Below are 22,404 nucleotides of genomic sequence, written 5' to 3'. Positions count from 1 at the left end.
AAACAAAAACCAAAGGAAAAGATGTAGGATGTACATGTAAGAGGCTGTATAGGTTAGTATTTAAAAGTCAGGAAAAAAACATAGGTTCTGACAGAGTTGCGGGCTGAAGCTGCTGTTGCCCTGACACAGACATCTGTCGTATGCTCCACACTTGTGGCAGAGATTGCTGCCCTCGTCTGTGTCTGAGCAATGTGGACAGAGCAGGGGTGGGTGGGCTGTCAGACAGAGATGGCTTCTGGTCAGCAAGTCCGGGCAAGCCCAGTTAAAGAGTACATATATATCTAGATATATGCATGCTGGTTTGGGTAGATAGCTGGGGACATGTGTGAACTGAAGTTCATGTGTTGTTTTACAAAGTAAAATTGTCAGTCACTTGTGTGCAAAAAAACGCTGGAAGATGTCACCGTGAGCACACCCCGCACTGGGATGGTTTTCTCTTGACTTTGCTGACCGACACAAATGGCAGAGCTAGGGACACTGCTGTGTCCCTTCTGGGTTAAGAAGGCATGAACGCCAGCTTCCCTGGATTTATCCGTGAGCGTTGAAAGTGGAAGGGAACACGCCCTGCACAGATGCTTTGTAAGAGAAGGAAGACTTAGTGCCAGCCCGCCTCCCTAAGGCAGCTGAGGCTTTCCTTGGGGAGGGGGGGTGGAGGTCCGTCTCAACAAGGACGAAGGGGGGAAAAAATCTTTTCCACTATCTTTGTTATTTAGAGTGGAAAAAAAGACATTTCTGACTTATGGTAGGGCAGGGGGATGTGGAGGGCGCTGCTCCATAAGGGTACAAGGCTTTCACATTGCTTTTATGCAAATAGAAAACTTTCATAAAAACTGAAAACTGCAGCAATTTTCAGAAACTCACCATAAACCCAGCCTATGCAGACACATTCAAATATAGCAACAAAAAGAAGACACATGCCACTAGCTGCATAAGAGTCAAATAACTGAAAGACGTACATCCCACCCTGAAAGACAAAAACAGAAAGAGGAAAAAAAATACTGTGTTGGCACCAGTAGGAGTATTTCGTAGCAAATCTGGCTTTAATTACACAGTCAGTCTCTTGGTTCCCTGGCAATCTTCCTACTAAAGTTCATTTCTTCTTGAACAAAGAATATTAATTTCTCAGTGATGTCTTATTGTGAAAGATTTTTGTCTTCCATAGCACTTAAGATTATTCCCTATGCCAGCTGAATACTGTGCATTTGCTTTTAGGTAGCAAATCCTGGAGTGGAGAGAACTGCAACTGTTTTGTTTCCAAAATGCTCTCCCAACTCCATGCTTTTTTTCAACTTCATTTGTTATCACATCAAGCTGTGGATGTCTACAGGTGCTTTTGGTCTCCAGATCACTGTGCATGAAAATTTTTAATTCTGTCTGTGCTATTAATATGTAAAAGAATTAGTTAAAATGTGAAGAAAGAAGGGAAAATGTAGCTACTAGAATCACCCTTCAATGACATGGGGACTGTAAAATGAGTAAAGTGACCTGTAAAGTTTAAACATAGCTCACAGCCTTTAAGCCACATTACTGAAATAAGTAATTATTATCTGACACACCAAAAATTAAAATAAATAAATAAATAAGTAAATAAATCACCCTGACTCCAAGCAAGCTTTTTAGAAGTGTTTTCCTAACAAATTAAAAATTGTTCTCCAAATGGCTTTAAAATAGCAACTTCTGCACTTCCGGAAAGGAGAGCAGCCAAAACTTAGCAGTGCCTTAAGCTGGCGCAGCATCTGTACGCAATGCACACAATGCTATCAGTGTGCTGTAATTCTCTGCATTCAACGGTGCCACAACACCAACCAGTATGAAAACGGTAAATGTGTTTAAGATGCCCTCACTTACTGTTTGACTATGACTCAACTATATCAAATGTCACATATATTAAAGACATTAATTTTTTTCTTCTTTTCCCGTATTTTTTCTCTTGCTTACAGTAGTCAGAGCTGTTCGGAGAACTGGCTGGCTTTCTAGAGCCTTTGCCTTCAGGCAAGATGGGAAGAAAACCTATGAAGTCCATTAAATAACATTATGGATAACCTGACTAATAAAATTATATGAATAATATTACACCACTTTCTATGCAAGATACTTCATCTTTTATGACATATGCATTCAATATTGAAATAATAATGAGGAGGAAATTCACAAAAGATCATTTCAGTAGAAAGGAATCCTAAGACTTCCCTCTTTGCAGAAAGCTATGTGAAGGAAATAAGGGTTTGAGATCATCTCTTCAGTTGAAATATAATGCTATTTGGGTAGTACATATGATCCATTACATCTCAGACAATTTCTGCAAATGGAAGAGAACCCTAAAAACATAAAGAAAACTAAATAAAAAACAATACCTAGGATTTCCCCCTTTTTTCTCTGCATTAACTGACTGGAGGTAAGTTAAGATAGCCTCTGTGAACTTGAAATCCTGGCTACATTTCACAGAACAGAAGAATGTTCTAAGGTTATTGTATATAAAACTGCATTGATGTTTAAGAATTTGGGGCAAAATCAATGCTTTTACCATATATATGAAAGAGATTTTTTTCCTATAAGATAAAATATCTTTTATGAATAAGCCAAAGCCTGAATAAAATCCAGGAATGTGTATTTAGGAATGCAAGAGAGGGTAGGACAGCGTTGGGATATCTATTTACCCTCGGAAGTCTCACTCAGGCATAATGCTTTGCTGCCTTGCTGAACGACCGTGGAGTGGAGGTTCTCCACCCCTATGCCAGTTCTGCATTGGATGACAGCCACTTAGATTGCCTAGTTGGTATAATTAAGTCACATCTCTCAGTAATAACTTATGTCTCTCTAGTGATACTGAGAAAAAAGTGTTTCTCTGTCCTTTAAGGTTTCTGTTCAGCAAAAAGTTATAGTAAAAGCACTGTGGAATGTCAGCCCTCCCAGACTGGAATGAATAAGTTGAAGGAATTTTTTTTTAATTAAATGAGATTTTTTTCCTTGTAATGCAGGTTCTTTTTTGATTATTAACTACACTGCTTTTAATCAGCTCTGCCAGCTGACTGCTTTCCAAAATCTCACAAGTGAACATCTTTATTGCAACGAGCTCATGGTGAGGTTCAGCAAATACCTGAGCAACCTGGAAACTAAGCAACTAAGAAAATACAATGTAAGGAAAACAAGTCCGCAAAACTCCTGCAAGAATATTCCTGTCATTTTGGAAAACTTCCTTCCCCTTCACTCTTCATGCTTATATTTCTTTTAGCCTGTACGTCTTGACATATCTCTCACTGCTCTGCTCAACACTTGCACTGTGGGAGGAATTATTCCAAAACTTCCCCATTTTACATAGCAAAGACAATTTATCTTACTGAGAGTACGAACGTTTACAAGCAAATTGATCCCTATAGGTTGCTCTGCTCCAATGCTCTACTTATAGGGACACACATCTGGAAGGAACTCCTAATCAGCCAGTGTAAATGCCTCTGTTCTCACAGGGAACTGTGTCACATAAGAGCTTTCATAAACTAACTGACAATCTGAATTCCAGTTTAGAGCCAGAACTGTTGTTCTTGGAAAACCTCCTAGAACCTCACTGTACTGATGGACAGATAGGTTTCTTAAATTTTCAGCCTAACTATTCATGGCCAGCTTATACACCCTGGATTGGCGATGAGGGAGGAGCCATTCTTTTTGCAGAAATAGTTTATGATTATACTCACTGATATATCTATGATGCATTTACAAAAAGCAATCATACACTCTTGCTAACGTTATCATTTTGCTACTTTCTGGTGTCATTGGCTCTATACTCCTAGGATCACCCTCACTGCTCTTCCTTTGCACGCTCTTCCCACCTGGATACAAGTACCCAAAGTCATACGAAATATTACAGTGGGACTACTACCTTGTCCTGTCACGGGACAACCTCTCAATTGGAAATACCTTCCTGAAACATCTAAGAAACATAGATTTATGTCTACAGCGTATTTGTAGTGCTTAGTTTCACATCCAGATACTTCTCTTCCCTAAAGTTTACTACTATATGGATGACTTTATACTTTGTGCTGCTACAGTCTACCCTATCTTTAATACTCTGGTCATCAAGTCCTTTCTCACCATCATGCCTTCTTCTGTGACCCAGGAACATCAGAGTTAATAAAGCCTGATTTGGACTTAAATCTTACATATAACTGTGAGCCCTTATTCTTCATGCAGTCATTAGGCTACAGCTTTTTAGTGAATTCTCTGGTTTTTAATAAAGACTGAACTTACGCATTGTTCTTCTGAACAGTAAGGACACCCCTACACCTTGTCTATCTGGCTGCCAACTTCCGTGAATGATGAACCTTCATGAAAAAAGTATTTATCTTTGAAACTTCTGTTAAATTGACTGAAATCTGCCAATAGGTTCAAAATTGCAAAATGAAGGAGGACTACATCGCCAGAAAGCTAGCTGTGTGTAGCCAATGACTATATGTGACTTGTTTTCACAGCAAGTCAACTACTTGATACTAGATAAAACTGCTACCAAGTGCTGTGTATCTTCAGTGAGAATCTCATTTCAGCTACTGTCTCTTTTAACACCAATAGTCGTCATCTCCTCTTTGCCCAGTTACTTGTTCCAGTCCTTTTCTTTTGAATAAAATCAATAATTTTTCTTGTGGAGAATTTTCAGTTCCTTCACTGCAATATATAAAACTTCTGCTCAACTGCATTTGCTTCATACAGTGTCATATCTATTATCAGAAGAAGAGATCTGATTAGTCTGGCATAAACTAAAATAAACATTAAAACTTTCGCGTTGTCCTAGTCTCCACCTTGCTTCCCACCTTTAGTTATTCTTTGCTTGAAAGGATATATAAAGCTAATATATTCTGATCAGTTTATTTATTCTATTTGTTGTAAAAACTTGCATACTGAGGACAACAGATCGATATGCTTACAATTGCGTAACACCTTTTTTGGGTGAAATTTGCTTATTTTCAGTAACAGTCATTTGCAAAGCACATAGTCTAAGGACTGTGGCTCTCTGTAGGGGGAATTTAAGCGACCTCAGGGGAGCTCCTGAAGCCCTGGGAGGCTGCCTCACTGGGACACCCAGCCTGAGATTGCTGCACGGCAGAGACACGTCGTGGCCCTGCATGGTTAATACAGCCAGGCTTCCCTGGAAAAACATTCCTCAGATGTGTAATTCTACAGCTCCTCAGACATGAAACTTTCCTTTCTCGCTCCCTGATATGGGGAGGCTCTAATGGCCCAGCAAGCAGAAAAATATGGGCAGAGAAAATTATGGGTTCTGCCCCTCTTCTTTCTGAGGGGTAAAGTGAAGGGGAGGAAGACTGTTGATGTAACTTATTCTGTAAAGCACTAAACTCCTGCCAAGTACCAAAGGAACCCAGAGACCCTCCCCAACCTGATACCAAACGCAGTAGTGGCAGACACGTTGTGCCATGAACTGATGGGATGGACTGACACCCTCAGGATTTTTTGCTTTAGAACATCCCAAAGCAAACACCCTGGTTTGGGGGTGGGGGTGGGGGGAAGTATCTTTTTTATTTCACACACACACACACACACACTCTTACTGAAGCAATTTCTGCTCAGAGATTGGCTGTATCGATTGACTTGGTCTATTGATAGAAAAATGAAAGATGTTTTAGTTATCTATTTTCACTTCATCTTTTTTATGGATCTAATAATACAAAATGTAGTTTTTTTCAGGGTGGTCTGCCCAGAGTAAGCAACCAGAAACTGTGACCAGTATATCTGGTTGGCTGGTGCTAAGCAGATGGAATTTCCTTGGCAACATAACTTTTATTAAAATATTACCTAAGCTCAACTGAAAAATATTAGGATACATTTCCATTTCAAAAGTTACACAGTAGTTGAAAAGAAAAGTCTCTCAAATATTTTGTAGTCATATTCATGACAGTGAAATTTGTCTATGACAAATGTTCTCATGTTTTATCTGTTACAATTATAAACAGGAACTCATTTCCTTTTTTCTGCAGTAGCACAACAAAGCACATCTTACCTCCGTTAACATTATTAGGCCAATGAAGTATGACACAATGGATAGGCCAAGAATCAACAGTTCTCTTCTGTAGCCCCTTCGGAATATCTTTGGGTACATATCTACAACAGCCGTCACGAGGCTTTCAACACACACGAACTAGAACAAATGATAGGAAAGGACAAATGAAATATGTGTCTCATCTGCTGTTGGGATTTGGATTTGCTACCAAACACTTCAAATATCCTTCTATGTTCTCATCACAGAGACTGAATGATCCCTGAAGACACTTTATAAGCAGAAGCTCAAACTGAGAGGAACATTATTTCAGAATTACAAAGTATGGATTTCCATTCAACTACTAAATTCAAATAGTTGAATCCACTAATATTATCTCAGAAGGTATTTGCCCTGTAGCAGATGGATTACATAAATACTAAAACTTTCAAATGTGCTTTGAATGGGACTTAAATGATGTCCAAACTGTTCATAGGATTGCAGCAGATCTTCACCCTAAGCATCCTGCACCTTGTCACTCAAAGGAGTGATACGCAGTGCCATGTACCTTCAAGCGCTGCTAAATGAACTGCAGGGTTTTTTGAGAAGTTCTTCCTATTTTACAGAAGAGGGAAGTTCCATAGAGCTATTAAGTGCCCAAGCCAACCAAGTACATCTCATGAAGGATGGAAGGAACATTCTTACTAACTTTAAAAATCAGCAGAAAGCAAGAGCCCTGAGCTTCTGAGTCAGGGCTCTGAAGCAAAGTTTCTAAAATAGGCACCAAATTTAATGCCCCAAAGTAGACAATATAAAGCCTGCTTCCTTGGAACATGTCAAGAGTGAAATTCAGGAATTGTTCATTTTTAAAGACCTTAAAAAAAGTCAGATCAGGAAAAAGAGCAGTTATGAAAACATTACGTTTAATGATTGGAAATGTCACGCAATATAAGCACTGAAGAGCTTTATTCGCAGTTTATAAACAAAAACTTTCTGAAACAAATCATGCTGAGAGCTGAACTGCATGCTAAAAATGCTAGCTACTTTACATTTTTCATCAAACGGCTTTCACAATTTTTATGGTCACATAGAAAGGACAACTTCTATACTGTCACTTTGCTGCAGAACATGACTACACATCTCTTGCTATGTTATCTTGAAGTATAAATACACTGTAGGAACTTACGTTATCACTATCAGATATTCAGTTTCAAAATTCATTGCAAAGTGCTTTAAAAATTGGAAAAGAAGACAGACTGGTATTTCACTGAACCGTGAATTTTAATCACCCATACTTAAGTTCAAACTGATTTCCATGTTAATAGTGAAAGCTGTAGTCAGGCTGAATCAGTGTTCGCAGTAAATCATAGCAGAATCTCTCACACCATGTAAATAAGATTTAAAATAAGGAACCTGAATCAATGGTTTTAAGCAAGAAATTAAGTTAGAGTTCATTCTTTCCTCAGATTACATGCTGTTTATATCAAGGATGCTGATATATAGATTCTAGGGAATCCACAAAATACTTGTTTCATACCTGGCTATCTAATCCAAGGAATATGAGCATCATGAAGAACAGAGTTGCCCACAGAGGAGAAAGAGGCATCATGGTAACAGCTTTAGGGTAAGCAATGAATGCAAGCCCTGGTCCTGAAAAGGAAGAAATGAAAGGAAATAGTTTGTACGTGTGTACTGAGTCTGGCTGAGATGGAGTTAACTTTCTTCATGACAGCCTGTACAGTGCTATGTTTTGGATTTCTGGGTAGAAGAACATTGCCAACACCAACATTGCGGCTACTGCTGAGCAGTGCTTGCACAGTATCACTTATTAAACTGTTTTTATCTGGACCCACCAGTTTTTTCCCTTTTTCTCTTTCTGTTCCCTTCCCCATCCCACTGGGGTGGGCGAGTGAGTGAACAGGAGTGCGAATGCTTAGCTGCTGGCGAGGGACAAACCGCCACAACTTGGTTCTCCTTTTATGGCAGACCAGAGGAGCTAAATACAAGATTGGCAACCTTAACAAACCCTACACCTCTAATAGTCTAAATATTTGGTGATGAGGCTAATTAGTAACGAAGACTTCCCTGGCACATCAACTCTTCCTATATCCTGTCCAAATGTTTGAAGGTCGAAACTTCTGTTAAGACATCACCACACTTTATGTTCTCCTTCTTCTTTGTGTGGATATATGACAAGATAACAAATAAATAACATGCAGTCTTGTGATTGCCTTACATAACTTAACATATTCTGGAATCTTTTTTTTTTTTCCCCAAGATGGTATGTATCTGACAATTTGTGCAAGAATGCAGTCAGTGGTAGGAGCTGCATCTTGGAAACCATACATGGTGCGAGCTAAATGTCTACTGGTTTGTTCAAAATCTGCTCTGCGTTTTTGAGTCCTGCTGCTGGTACATAACATTAATTCATTAGCTGCGTATTTACAGAAATCTTTACATTAGAACATTTTTGCAATAGCACTGGTAACTTCTCCAATCTGCTAAAATACCATCTCACCTAGCTCATATTTTCTTGTTCTTATTTACCGGTGCCCATTTTTCAGCTGCTGCAGACTCCCATGCTTAACAGTTTTTATTGAAGTTAGCCAGCTTTTAAAGCAGGGGTACAAAGGCAGTATCATAAGGCTGACAAGAGTACCTCTGTGCTCCTGCTGCTACAACTTCAGTGAAGACCTGTGAACATGCTATTGTTTTTTATTTAATGTGGTATTTACAAGCTCCTATAATTTCCAGAGTTTCTATAGTCTTTTAACCTTTTCCTATATAGTTTCTATAATAGTATTGGTGCCAGTTGTCTTGAGGGCTTTAAGAAAAGAGAAATATTTTCCGTGACAGCATTGGTGAAGCTCTACTTGCTCTGCGGTTTTCCTGCTAACCTTGACTAACTTCATGGGATTCATTTCTCCTCAACTGTTCAGCATTATACTGCTTTTCTTTCTGGGCAGCACTCCTGTTCTTTTTGTTCTGTTGAGTTTTAAGTGATGCTTAAAGATGTTACATCCACAAAGTTGTTAAAGAGCAATTAACTTTCATTGGATGCCTAACTCCAAGGGACAGTAATGAACATTAGATGGTTAACTTCTTGTAGAGCTGGGCCTTCGTGCCTTTCTCGACTCAAAACAAGAACTTTTATACTTAATCAACCAGAGTGAATGTGTCTCAGTGTATGTCCCTGGGAGAAAAACTTGCTGACATTAGGAGATGGCATTAGCCATCTGACTGTTGGAGATCTGTATCTGGATACTATACATTAAGCAAGACTTCAGAGGACTTCCAAACATTTCTCCTAAACAGTCGGTTTCTCAACTCTTTAATAGATATATCTTTTTTTTATTATTTTTTTTCCTTCTTTTTTTTCAGAAGGAACAAGTATTTCTGTGGATTGTCTAATTTAAAGAAAACAGTGCTCCTTTCATAATACTCAAGGGGCATAACTGAGCAACATAGCTCTTCTAAACAATCTTCTGGATGCTCAGCTGGAGTAAGTTTGTGTTACAATAGCTCCTTAACTTGATGAATTTGGTGCTATGCACTTAATATTTTTCACACATGAACGTATGACCATCAAAATAGCTGAGAACTCTGCCTCTAGCAGTTATTCTGATGAGTCAGGTAACAGGTTTTTAAGAGGAGCTTTGTAAAACTATTTGCAAAACTGTCAACTTATCCATAAGACATGGCACAGACTATGTATTCTGACAGCAACTTCTGGGCATTTTTTTTTTAACTCAGAAAACTGCTTTTGGAACTTACCTGACTCTGCAACTTCTGCAATGGGCACGCCTTGTTCATAAGCCATAAATCCAAGAACTGAAAAGATAGCAAAACCAGCAACAAAGCTTGTGCCACTGTTCAAGCAGCAGAGCATGATGCAGTCTCTGAAAATATAAATAAAAAACAGTGTAGTTGATCTCCAGAGCCTGGGTTTCTTTCATCTGCTGAGCCATAGGACTCATAGCAGAACCCCAAGCTGCAGGAATGGACATTAAATTGCTCATTAAGAGTAAGCTCCCAACTGATATTATGCCTGAGAGGAAATCAGTCAGGCGTAAGCATTTGCAGGAAGGTGCCATCATAATACCCTCGCTTGTGTTTTAACTGATTCAATTACCAACCTGTTGCTACTCACTTACTGTTTTCCAATAGAATCTTTAAAAAACATGAAAAAATACCATAAGAATGGTGTTAAAAAACATTTTTTCTACAGTAGTTGTAATAATGTATTCTAGAGGATATGAACTTATTTACAAACTATATAAAAATAGTAGTACTTTGTTTCCTGGAAAGAAGTCCTATGTTCGGATCTTAGTTAATTCTATTCCAATTACAGTGTATTGGCAATATATATCCATATAAAACTCCAGTTTGGTTCATAAACTTTTTTTAAGAAGCTATAGTAATGAAAAGCACCATACATAATCTAAGTAGTGTGTACATGCCTAAAAATGTGCCTAACAAGTAGGCAAAGACAGTGCAGGGACAGTGATCTCTCAGACCTATGTATCTTACACATCAAACAATGACAATTACAAGGCTGAGCTGAGGAAATGTTTCTTTCCCCAGATTGGAAATGTCACAATATTAAATTACTTAAAAAAAAAAAAGGGGGGGGGGGGAAATACTCTTGCAGAAAGGTGCGACCTTTCCCCAGAGCTCAGTGAAATATCATTGTTCACGCCGCTTTCAGGCAGCACTTCAGGCTTGACAGATGGTGAGGTAGGAATGATCTATCATGACAGGCAGGCTTTTAAAACTGTTTGCTGTGAGAGATACTTGCATACTTGAGAAAATAATAAGCTAATGTAGATGCCTGCAAGTAAATCAGGGTTCTAAACCACTGAAACACCAGGCAAGCCTGTAGTTCTGCCAGGGCTGTACCTTAGTCTCGTTTACTCCCATCCTACTACAGCTTCGAAGCACATTTTTGTGCAAGCTATCTACAGCAAGAACTGCCTCTGTAAAATCCAACAGGTTCTGAATCCAAATCCTCAGTAACAATTCCAATCTTTGTCACAGACATGTAGTGACTTTTTGAGATTCAGAGACAATTCATATTTTTGAATTCCGAGCATACATTCCACAAAACTCCTTTGGCAAGCTCTCTGTCCTGCTGCTTGTTTTGTGTGTTGTTTTTATCCTGTAACTTTATCTCGTATATTAAGTTGAAAGCGATGTGAACATTCCAGCATCTCATTCCTTCCCTAATGAGTCCTGCACTGTTGCCACCTCTGTTCAAAGCTCCCCCTGTTCCTGCCGCTGACTCGCTGCAGCGCTGGGCACACATATTCCCAACGGAGGACTCGGGTGTACGTGGCCATTCTGCAAAGGGATCAGCTCAACTATGGCCACTGGGCTACGGGAGGCTTTAGTTCGCTCATTACCTTATCTACAGTTGATTTTAACTACTGTTTTGAGAATGGCTTGATGTTTTCAGAACCATTTCATAGTAAAAAAAAATCTGCATGGCACATAATCTATAATAAAGTACCAAAATCTGTCCAGAAATAGAAAAGGATGAATGCGCGCATTTGTAGATCAAGACTCGAACATGGAGAAGTCCGGTGACATTCACACTTTCATGCATGGGCTCTCTCTAACACTGTTCATTAGCAAGGGTAAATAGGTCCCTTAAAATACTTTCTGAAAATTCTGAAAATGCTCATAATTCTAACCTGTTATTTATTTGCTTTTCATAAGAAATTGCTTCCTGCAGTTCTGCACAGCCACGCGAGTTATACACTTTGGCAGCTTTAAAGAAAAACAGCAATCTAAAAGAAAGCAACCAGGAGCACGGAGTTCTTTGTGCTTTGCTGAGAAATAAAAAAAAGATCATCTTCTGAACCATTCTTCTCAGTGTCTTTCAGCACTAAAGTAGCTCTGGAGAGATTCTTACCCCAGCCTATCTCACCTAAGGAACTGGTGAGTTCAGTGCCGAGAAATCAAAACAAAGTGTGATGAAACCCTGTAGATAAGTGATGTGAGAAAGATGTCGGGTTTAATCCATTGTGGGGGGGAAAAAAGGAGATAGTACTGTGGTGGGACGGACCTGGCGGCTCACCAGTCGTATGATGCCTCCGTTTGGAACAGTCTGTTTTCTGCAGATAAGATTCATTTTAGGCAATTCACAGGCTTCAACAGGCTTTAAATACCGTCTGAACAAAAAGGGGTTTTTTTCTGGTGGATGGTGTGGTACCAGCCATTGAGAGCTGCTGCTTCCTAATCATGAGCAAAAGGCTTGAGGTGGAGACACAACGTCCCCTGTGCACCTCCAGAGCCCCTGGCAGTTTCTGCTGCTGCCTCTCGAAGGCAGGTCCTAGGGCCGGGCTGGGGGGGTTTAAGCTGGACAACGCTGCACCACTAGACCAGCCCCGAGAGAAAAACCATTCCTCCCCTGGCACGGAGGACCCACAGACCACAGCGCCACCGTACAGACACTTAAGAGCAGGCATGCACCTCTCCAAGGAACCGGGCAGAAGTGAACCCAGGGGGATTCTCACCACCTCCAGCCGGTGAGGTACCTGTTCTCAGTAACACAGCCACAGCTCCAGCATTTGCTTCCTCAGACCGTCACAGACTGAACACTCAGTTCTCTGGGGTCCTCACAGTGTTTCCTGTCCTAATAAAAATATAACCTCGGATTTTAATTTCCATCCTTCCTTTTTCTTTGGAGGAATTCTACTAACCCCTCAACTCCTTCTGTTTTTTTCCCTTAGACAGAAGTGTGTAACCTGCAGTTCAGTCTTTTTTCTCCTCCTCTGGGAAGGAAAACTGAAAGTGGGATCTGGGTCCATTGATTGTGAAAACCATGAATTTTAAAACACAAATGCTCAAGAACCACTGGAAGGAGAACATGAAGATTATCTAACTTTCCACCAACTTTTAATAAGCATCCTTGGTAGGAAGGAATCAGAGCCTGACTGAAGCCCAAACTGATTTCAAATGAAAGGAATACTTCAGATTTTTAGGAAAATTTCACATTCTTCCGAATTAATGTCTTGCCAGTCACTTGAATAATTCAAGACATGCATCCCTTATCCTCCCCCTGCCTGACAGGCAGGATGCTGCTGAAAATTCATTCTGCCTTCTTTAGGGAGCTGCTTTGATTAAAGAGAAGGGCCCACAGAGCCTTTTGCATCCCTCTGATTACTTCCTTGCCATTATGGATTCCCTCGAGACCAATTCCCATTCCTTTTTTCCTTTTGGACTAGAAGTTTGATAAAAGACACATCTTCATTTCTTAAAAGTTCTGTCCATTTGTTGACAGTGTGTGAAATTACTCATTTATCTTCCGTACCACAGCAGCAACATGGCAGCTAACTCCTGATTTGTACAAGTTGCAATTGTTTTATTTGGTCTGAGAAAGTTTTTAAATGAAGATGCTGAAACCATGTATGGTTCTAGATTATTTCTTAGGAAATGGTCAGGTTTCTGCAGTGCCTGAGTGGCTGGTCCAAGTTACATGTGTTATATAACATCCATAGGATAAAGCACAATTAACTGCTTAGTGAGTTACACATTCATAATTAGTGCAGAATTAATTGGGTATTAATGGGGCTCACACATAACAGTTGTCCTGCTGAGGTGCAGCCCCGAGCACAAAGGAGTGGTGTGAAACCCAGCGGCATTTCGCCGGGTGGTCAAATGTGCAGTGCCCGGCAGGGAGCCGCACCAGTTCTGCCAAGCCACAGCACATGAAGCAGGAACAAGAACATTTCCCTCCTGTCTGCTGGGGTTGTCTGAAACGAATCCATCCCTTCAGGTCTGAATGGATTAGGAATTCGTACCTTGCTAAAAATTAGAGGAAACATCAGTACACCTTTCTTTTCTTTATATGGGGAAAACATTGACTGCTGATGGTGCTGCCAGTACATTCATCACTTTTGATATAAACTGTTGTAAATCCAGGGAGGATCTGTATGAATGTATTACAACAAAAGATAAGTAAAGATAATAAAAATTCGTTTCCTATTAAAAGGCGTGAAGTGACTTGTTTGCAAATCATTTATAACGTTAAGGAAATAGATCAGGTTGCTAATAAGAAAAACCCATATGCAGTTTAGATTTTCCCATTTCCCACTGAAATACCTCATATCATTATTTTCCACTGCAACTTTCCCTTTGAAAAAATATTTTAGCAAAACAGAGTGCAAAAAGAGTGGAAGTACATGTTACAATCAGACAATGCACTGTGGGTATTGTGAGAGGCAAATTCATGGCTTGATTTTAATTTTTTGAAGTACTAATTAGAATACAAATCTAATTCTGTTTTCCACTGCACAGCTGCTTTATATGTCTTGCTCTGTTAACAGCCCTGTTTAACTCAGCCGCTTTTCTGCAGTTAACTTCTGTCCTACTCCGTTCCTCAGATTCCTTGAGAACCATACTTCGGGACACAATAAAATCTGACCTATTCAGGAAATCTGTGAAAACATTTTGTTAGAGGAACTGTGAATCTTGGATTCAGTAAAAAGTATTTTGTTGCAGCATCTTGCTCGGGAGCTCTCAAAGACAGCTGCTGATGGGTTTTACCGGCTGTGCTGCTAGGGTCAGAGGGAAAGGAAAATTACATGAGCTCTCTGATCACACAGCAAATCTCCTGCTTTTTGTAATGAGTTACAAAACCACAGTAAAAAGATCGCTGCGGTCCTTGAGGCAGTGGCAGAATAGCTCCTAGATGGGATGCAACTGGAAAGCAATAAAATTAAATAAGAGAGAAATGGGGCAGCACCTTTGTTAAAGCATCCCTTATGCTAATTAGGGCAAACTTATTACCCACTGTTCTGTAGAGGCATTCATTACCCACTGCTGGGGTATCTTTTGTCATTATTCTGAAAATTATGTCAGTCAGCACTGAAGGTTTTAGGGGACTCGCACTACTTTACAGCAAAACATTTGGAATTTCGGCTGTCACAGCCAGGCAAAAAAGTAATTTATGTTGCTGCTAAGTTACTTTGCATATTTAGATGGCAAAGTACCCTTAGCTGCTGCTGAATAGCTTTGCAGATGTTCAGGTGGTGGACACACTCATGTGTCTATAGTTTCCAGTATCCCAGTTCCCTCGCTGGAGGGCCCTACTGGTTGGTGTTTCTCTGACAGAAGAGGAAATTGTTGCCAAGATGTTCAAAGAAGACATTTCCTAAAACTGTCTCCTGAACTCCCCAAGTAAAACTGTAACTCAGAATTTAAATAGTTACACTTTGAGGGGTTTGGGGGTGGTGTCTTTGGGGTTCTTTGCTTTTGGACAGTATTGTTTCCTTTGTTGAAAAATGAAATTTTAGTTCTCTGTCTGGAGACCATAATGGAGTCAGTACAATCAAACTGTCATTTACTGTCTTGTAATAAAGGCTGTTGAATAGTAGGAAAACTAATTCAATAACTCCTGATGCCAGAAGAAAAAAGTAGTGCTCATATTCCTGCCCAAGCCAGTAAAATGGAATGAGGATCTTGTGTGAGTCATATCCTTTCGACATTGATTCAGGGAAGATTGAAACTTACTGAAGTCATTAGCAATTTTCTTACTGATTTCTATAAAGATAAGCAATGAAATGTGATCCATTTCTACTGTGCTTTAGCTAGCAGCAAGTAGACTATGGGAAAAAGCAACATTCAGAGCATAGACCGAACGCAGGTGAGTTTTAATAACAGTTTTTTGTAGGAATTCTTTTAAAGCAGATATACGTTACATAGTCAAATATTACACACATATGCAATTATACTTGTATGAAATGCTGTATATTATACATGCAGCTGTGTATACCTGTGTGTACTGAGTAGCTTGTGGCTGTGCAAGGGTCAGATATGATCAAAATGGATGAAAACACCAAATTTTGGAAAGAGTTCCTCTGAAGCAATTATAAGAAAGACGATCAGAGGGCTGGAGCAGCTCTCCTGTGCAGACAGGCTGAGGGAGTTGGGGTTGCTCAGCCTGGAGAAGGGAAGGCTCCGGGGAGACACTGTAGCACCGGCCAGTACCTAAGGGGGCTTGCAAGGAAGATGGGGACAGACTTCTTACTAGGGCCTGTAGCAACAGGACAAGGGAGAATGGTTTTAAATTAAAAGAGGGCATATTTAGATGAGCTATTAGGAACAAATTCTTCACTGTGAGGGTGGTGAGGTGCTGGCACGGGCTGCCCAGAGCAGCTGTGGGTGCCCCATCCCTGGCAGGGCTCAGGGCCAGGCTGGATGGGGTTGGGAGCAACCTGGGCTGGTGGGAGATGGCCATGCCCAGGGCAGGGGGTGGAACTGGGTGATCTTTAAGGTCCCTTCCAGCCTAAACCAGCCTGGGTTTCTACAAATCTATGATTATAGATCTCTCTCCTACAAAAACATGTGCATGTGCTTATGATTACTCATGCAAATACCTAAAGGAAAAGGGAAGTACTTCCCAGTGACACTAAGCACGTGGACACGTCCATTGGTGAAACTAAATGTAAAAATAAAGCATGGAAGGTATTACCTGTAGCAGTTATTATTATAGTTGTTGTAACTTCCCAGGGCTGTCAAGCACCCCAAGCAGATCGCGTAAGAGAAAAATATCTGTGTGCCGGCATCCACCCACACCTGCAGACAAAAGAAATGGAGTGGTTAAAAAAGGTCAGGAAGGAAATCACCTTTATGCATTTATTTGCTGCAGATTTGCAGAAGCAACTGTATAGGGTATTTGGGACACCTTTTATAAGTCACAACCTTAAAAAAAATACACTGTGACTTAAATTCCCCCCTCCTTCCCAGTGGTATAAACAAGGAGTAACTCAGCTGGTCTTTACAGGTTCAACCTAATCAAAGTAGAAATAGAGACAGAATTTCTCAAGAACAACCTCACCCAGTATAAATTCTTTAATGGTTTTATTAAACTACAATCTGTTAGAAATTGGAATCTAAGCAGAATCATCTGCATTCATCTAATTCACATTTGATAAGTATTTATTCAAATTTAAAAAGTTTAGTGTGAAAAAATACTCTAAACACAAAATATGCCATTCATAGATAATATACAAATTAAGCTGGGGAAAGAGAAGAAACAATTTATCCATGCAAAGGTGTTTCTTGAGCAGTACATAATGGCCCCAGTTAGGCACGAGGACATGTTTTTTCTGGTCACTGTACAATTAATAAATGAAAGTTCTGTAAAGCTTAACAACTAAGTAGCTTTATACTATCACTATGGTAACATTTTGTATCCTAAAGTGAAAAAAAAAATATAGTCTAAATCAGAGGGGAGGGGAAAAAAAAAAAAAAAAAAAAGTATAAGCTGATACAGTGAGATTATTCTCCTCACAGCAATCTCAGAATTGAACTAATATAAAATGCAAATTTTTTTACTTTAAATATACTCCCAACAAAACAGTTTATTTTGTTCAGCAAGAGTCTGTATGTGTTATTACTGGAGGTAAATACATTCTTTTAACTCCTGCTTTTGCCATGAGAGCCATGTGAAGAACCCACATCTACCCAGCTAGACTATTCTTTCCAATCCAGTAAATTCTGACTCCTGGTTTTCTGGGATAAATGAGCTCTGTATGTTTGGGTTTTTTAAAGCAGAGCAACCAAAGTGCTTTTCAGAGAAGTAACAAAACACTGACTACATAACCAGAAGTAATAACTCCGTAGCCATTAGCTACTCTGAGACAGGGAAGAGGTAATACAGATAATTATTCCATGACTAATAATAGCAATAGTAATAATTGTAATCAAATACTCATAAATACATGAAGGGGATGCATTTGTCTTACATGCGATCAAGTGAGACCTCAGTCTCTGCAGTTGTTGAGAGTGTTTCTGTTTAGGAGTAACATTAAGATCACATTTGATTTGCATCAGTGGCTTAAATGCTTTCACTGCTGTCATACTGAATAAGACACAGCTGGTTACGTCTCGAAGTTTCACCACTTGGTAAGGAAAGAACCGCACCAAGAAAGCCTTTTGACAGACAGGCTCTTTAACAAGATCAGAAGCTCCCAAAAAGCTGCAAGTAGCATAGGTCAACTGAAAATGCACGGTCTTCTTAAGCACAAACAAAAGCTAGGAAACTGGATCAGGACATGCAGAATCTGCGGTTTCCTTCCATTTCAGTTTTTGCACAACCTACTGTTGCAATGCATTGTATAGCACTTAGACAAGCAACAGCCTTTCCTGTTGGCATACGCCAGCTCCACAGAAGTCTGATTATTCCCTGTACAGCAAGTCCTAGGGGAAATCGGGGCAAAGAAGAATTGTACTCTGAAGTGAGAACCTCCAGAGCTGCTTGAGAAGCGGAACAGAGAGCATATCCCTCTGGAGGTCCCGTGTACCTAGCTAGAAAAACGGATAAAATTCTGGCCATAAGTGATATTATTTCCTTCAAAGAAGTCTCCTCTAAAGACCGTGACATCTAAGTGATTCACCACAAAAAGTCACAAATACTTTATGAGAAACATGCTCTGTAAGCAAAAGTTGAATCAGAGTGAAGAGCCCTTTGTTTTTGTTGCACTATATGACATCAACCTAGAAATTCCATCAGAACCGCTGTTAATGTTTGAACAGGAAGGAAGGAATGTTATTTACTGAACGGAGTAACAGAATCAGCACAGCTTCTTTTGGGTTCCGTACTCAGAGAACCAGTGACATTTAATTTGTGATGACCATTAATATTTCAATTGCAGGTTTCTGAAATGGCAAAAACATCTACCACTGATCGAGGAAGTGGCAAATAGGGAATTAAAGGTAGAAACCACAGGCAGATTTTGGGTAGCTGGAAAAAACATGAGAGATGGGCAAACTGTTGCATGTTTGTCACAAGTCTAGACATGTCACCATGTTAAAGCTATGCAGTTGATATTACAGACCAGTTCTTCACGTTCTTGCCCCAACAGCTAGTGACCATTGGACATTTAGCGTCAGACTGCAGTACTTGTTTGTAGCTGGAGAATTTGTTGAGGTACACAAATGGTTTATTAGTCTAAGTCACACCCAGGCTTAGTCGGTCATAAACTGTACCTCAGGGGAAGTTGTTCTCATTAAAACTTCTAGTGGGTGCTGATGGGCTTTTGTAGATACCACCCACCAACCCAGGTGTCAGCTATCTGGCTTACGGCAACAAAAGCATTATGAATTATTTCTGAGTGCTAAATTTGCAGCGTCTGGCTTAGACTAGAAGTTGTAACATTTTCCAAGTACATGGAACAAATGTAGCACAATGCTGCAGAACAATGAAATACTGAAGGATAGAGACAAAGAAAACACTGCCAGTAAGCTGCAAACCAAGGGTTCTGGAGCCAGCAGCTGGTGAAAGGCTGGGACAAAAGGAGTACGCTTTTTTTCTGAAATGAGATAGGACTTGATACGTTTCTGGCATAAGTAAATTCCAGAGGAAAGGACGTGTACCAGAAAACATCCTGTTCATGCTTTATAAACTTTGCACCTTGAAAAATCTTTTGGTTAGAAATAATTAAGTCAATTTAGTGGTATGCACTCATAAATTTGGAGATTGAAAATGCCTTATAGTTTTCTATTAGCTCCTACTTTAAAAGATGGAACTAAGTTTTTCTTCTTACTTTTTTTTTTATCTCGTGTTTAAAATGTTTCCATGCCAAAACAAGATTAAACCTAAAGCACAAAACCTTTGTTTATTATACCTTAAAATTTTAAAAATCCAAATATAAAAAAAAGACAGAACCTCTATACCTATTGTGCTCCCATTTTTGCACCCATTTTGCACCATTGCAACCACTGCCCGGCCATGCTAGGCTCAGCACTACTTCAAAATGAGGAGAATGCTCAGAGCACAGGAGCACCACCACTGCTCTGACTCCTGCACGGGAATAATTCCTGCTGGCTACGAAGAAGGGGCTGTTCAATGAGTCCATGAGATGAAGCTCTGTTTCCAAAGGGAGAAGATAAATCAAACAAGCCTCAACTCTGTGGCACTGCCTGCTTTCTCCAAGTAGAAATGAGGCACGACAGTGAGAGACTGAGAGTCTCTCTGCTTCCCATTTTCCGAGTGGGAAGGGAAACAGGCAGAGCTGTCTGTGCCCTGATCCCCGTTTTGAGGATTTCTCACACTTCTCTGATTCACACCATTAGCTCACAAGTGTGGTCTCAGCTGCGTCCTGCTGATACCTAACTTATGTTGGTACAAACACAATTCCACAAAATGGAATAAACAAGAACGTTCTTTACTAAAAACAGAAAGCACTTTTTTTTGCAAAGTCCAGCTCTCAAAAGCTAGCAATACCTAGATATTAAGTCTGCCTGGGTAATCTTAATTTGACCTTCTTGTGTTTAGGTCTAGGACACAATCTTCTTTTACATGACTATTCATCTCTCTGCCCAGGGAGATGAATTGAGCTCGTCAAACAGAGAATCCTGTTGTCTGGAGGATCCTTTGCCTCTTTTGTTGCCGTGACTGTACCGCACGTAATGAATGAAGAAGCATAAAGAAGAAGGGGGATGTGCTGTAGTGAAGACAACAGAATACTGCTCTAGAGAATTAGGTTCTTTTCATGCCTCTGCTATAAAGTTTCTATGTGACATTATGTCCATAAATCACTCAAACCAACCCTTTCTCAAATGTTCATTAACTGGGTAATCCTCATTTAATGGGTGCCTGAAGTGAAGTACAAAATTACTGAGAATTCACAGTTGCAACTAAGGTGAATGAAAGACATGTCTGGAACAAGCGGAAAAAACCCACAGCATAAAAAGCCAGGTCTACAACTTCGGATTTTAAATCCCCAAAAGACCAATGGCGTCTCGGTTTAGCTTCACTATATATCACCCTATATCAGTGAGATGAGGTTATGCCATACATTGAAAACAAAATAACTGAGGTTTATGAAGCATGTGGACAGCGCAGAAATAAGTCACTTTGAAAGGCTGAGGCATTTTTTGTGATGAACAAGGTCTGAACAATATGCAGTATATTTACAGGGCCAAGCAACGCGTGAAAAGTCTGAAACAAAATGTTGCATAACTGTCCTGAAATGAGCTTAGCTGGAGCTGTGCCTGAATAAGGCAGAGGCCTTGGGGAAAACCTGTTATGTGTTGAAATTGATTATTTCCATAATGCATGGAATAAAAAAGAACATTGCTTACCTGAAGGACTAACATTAGATTCCAGGTTTTTCTCTAACTGTGTACCTTCCCTTCACTTCCCATATTCTCTGTATATATTTTCTATACACTGCTACACAGCTATTATGGAATCTTCCCGTTACTGCAGGAAATATAGGATAAACTGACTGGCACTTCCACAAACCTTTTGAGTCATGACAAACAGCTGAATGTAACTCATAAGGTGTAAAATTGTTTCATGGCTGGGGAACATGCAGCTATTTTCAGCCTGACCCTCCTGAAAGACATGTCGTTCAAAAAAATATATGTTGTCACCTGAAAAGCTTCCTTTTACACCTCAGCTAAAGGAAGCTATTAATGAAATTTCACTATTCTGCCGTGTTGTGCGTATCTCTAGGAGGAATGCAAGGTGCCTAAAATGCATGTTGAGGACATTTTGAGCCGAAGTGGGAGCGGTCTGTTAAAAATGTGATACTTGGAAATCATGTTTGTGGCAGGTTACATGTTCAAACCCACAGCCAAGCATCTCACCCCTCAGCACCTGGGCCCTGGAGGAAGACAGGACCTGGTCAGCCTACATTGCCTCTGCCTGTGAGGATCAAGTCTGTGGGCTGAGTAGAGAAGCTCTTGGGACAAACACCAGTTTATGGTTTAATTATTCAGTTTGTTGCTCAGATACTGGTAAAAAAGCAGAAAAGCAAACAAAAGAGAATATGATTTTTCATAAACGGCCCAGTGCAGCACTAAATCACCTCAGCCACTTCCTATGCTTATTCCTTGTTCAAATACCCATTGTGTTGTGTGCGTACGGGTACATCTTCACAAGCACCCTGCACGTGGTAACAGCGGCCCTCTAACTGTTGACTCACAGATCTGCCATGATTGAAAGGTGATTTTTTTCTCTCTACTTTAAGTCAACAGATGAGAATAACCAATGTGTAACACTAGTGCTATTGTCACAGTAGCATGAAGTAGGGAAGACCATACATGGGCCTGAACGATACGATGGAATTTAATACCAAAAAAACCCAGAAAAGCTCTAAAGAGCAGGCAGTGTCAACACAATAAAGTGTATGCCTAACAACACACAAGGAAAAGTAATAAATATGACTAAAGCTATGACAGAGTAAGGCTCATGGCATTTTTCCAGATGGGAACCCGCTACTGTCATTGTCATTACAACTAGTGCTGACCTAAGGGCTATACGTGACCTAGCGCAGGGGAGGTGCCATGATCTCCTCCCAGTGGCACTGCTCTCACACGTACAGAATCAACAAGCATGTTGAGGTAGTAGCTGTGGGTTCTTGATACTAGTCTGGACTGACACGTAGGCTTTAGGTGCCTGTGTATTC

The 22,404-nt window shown here is 40.1% G+C and overlaps 1 protein-coding gene across 2 annotated transcripts in view; it reads right to left on the bottom strand.

The window, feature by feature from the left end:
• SLC6A11 (solute carrier family 6 member 11) overlaps positions 1-22,404 on the bottom strand; it is a 133,387-nt gene that overhangs the window by 30,112 nt on the left and 80,871 nt on the right. For both annotated transcript variants that reach the window (XM_080386162.1, XM_080386163.1), the window contains 5 exons: positions 16,458-16,561; positions 9,755-9,879; positions 7,518-7,630; positions 6,005-6,142; positions 862-964 (listed from right to left, as the gene is read on the bottom strand). In XM_080386162.1, coding sequence (XP_080242288.1) covers positions 862-964; positions 6,005-6,142; positions 7,518-7,630; positions 9,755-9,879; positions 16,458-16,561 — 583 coding nt within the window. The remainder of the gene's footprint in view (positions 1-861; positions 965-6,004; positions 6,143-7,517; positions 7,631-9,754; positions 9,880-16,457; positions 16,562-22,404) is intronic.

The sequence above is a fragment of the Falco punctatus genome (genome assembly GCF_963210335.1).
Source record: "Falco punctatus genome assembly, chromosome: 4".
NCBI classification, from domain to species: Eukaryota; Metazoa; Chordata; class Aves; order Falconiformes; family Falconidae; genus Falco; species Falco punctatus.
This window is presented reverse-complemented; position numbering and strand designations above follow the sequence as displayed.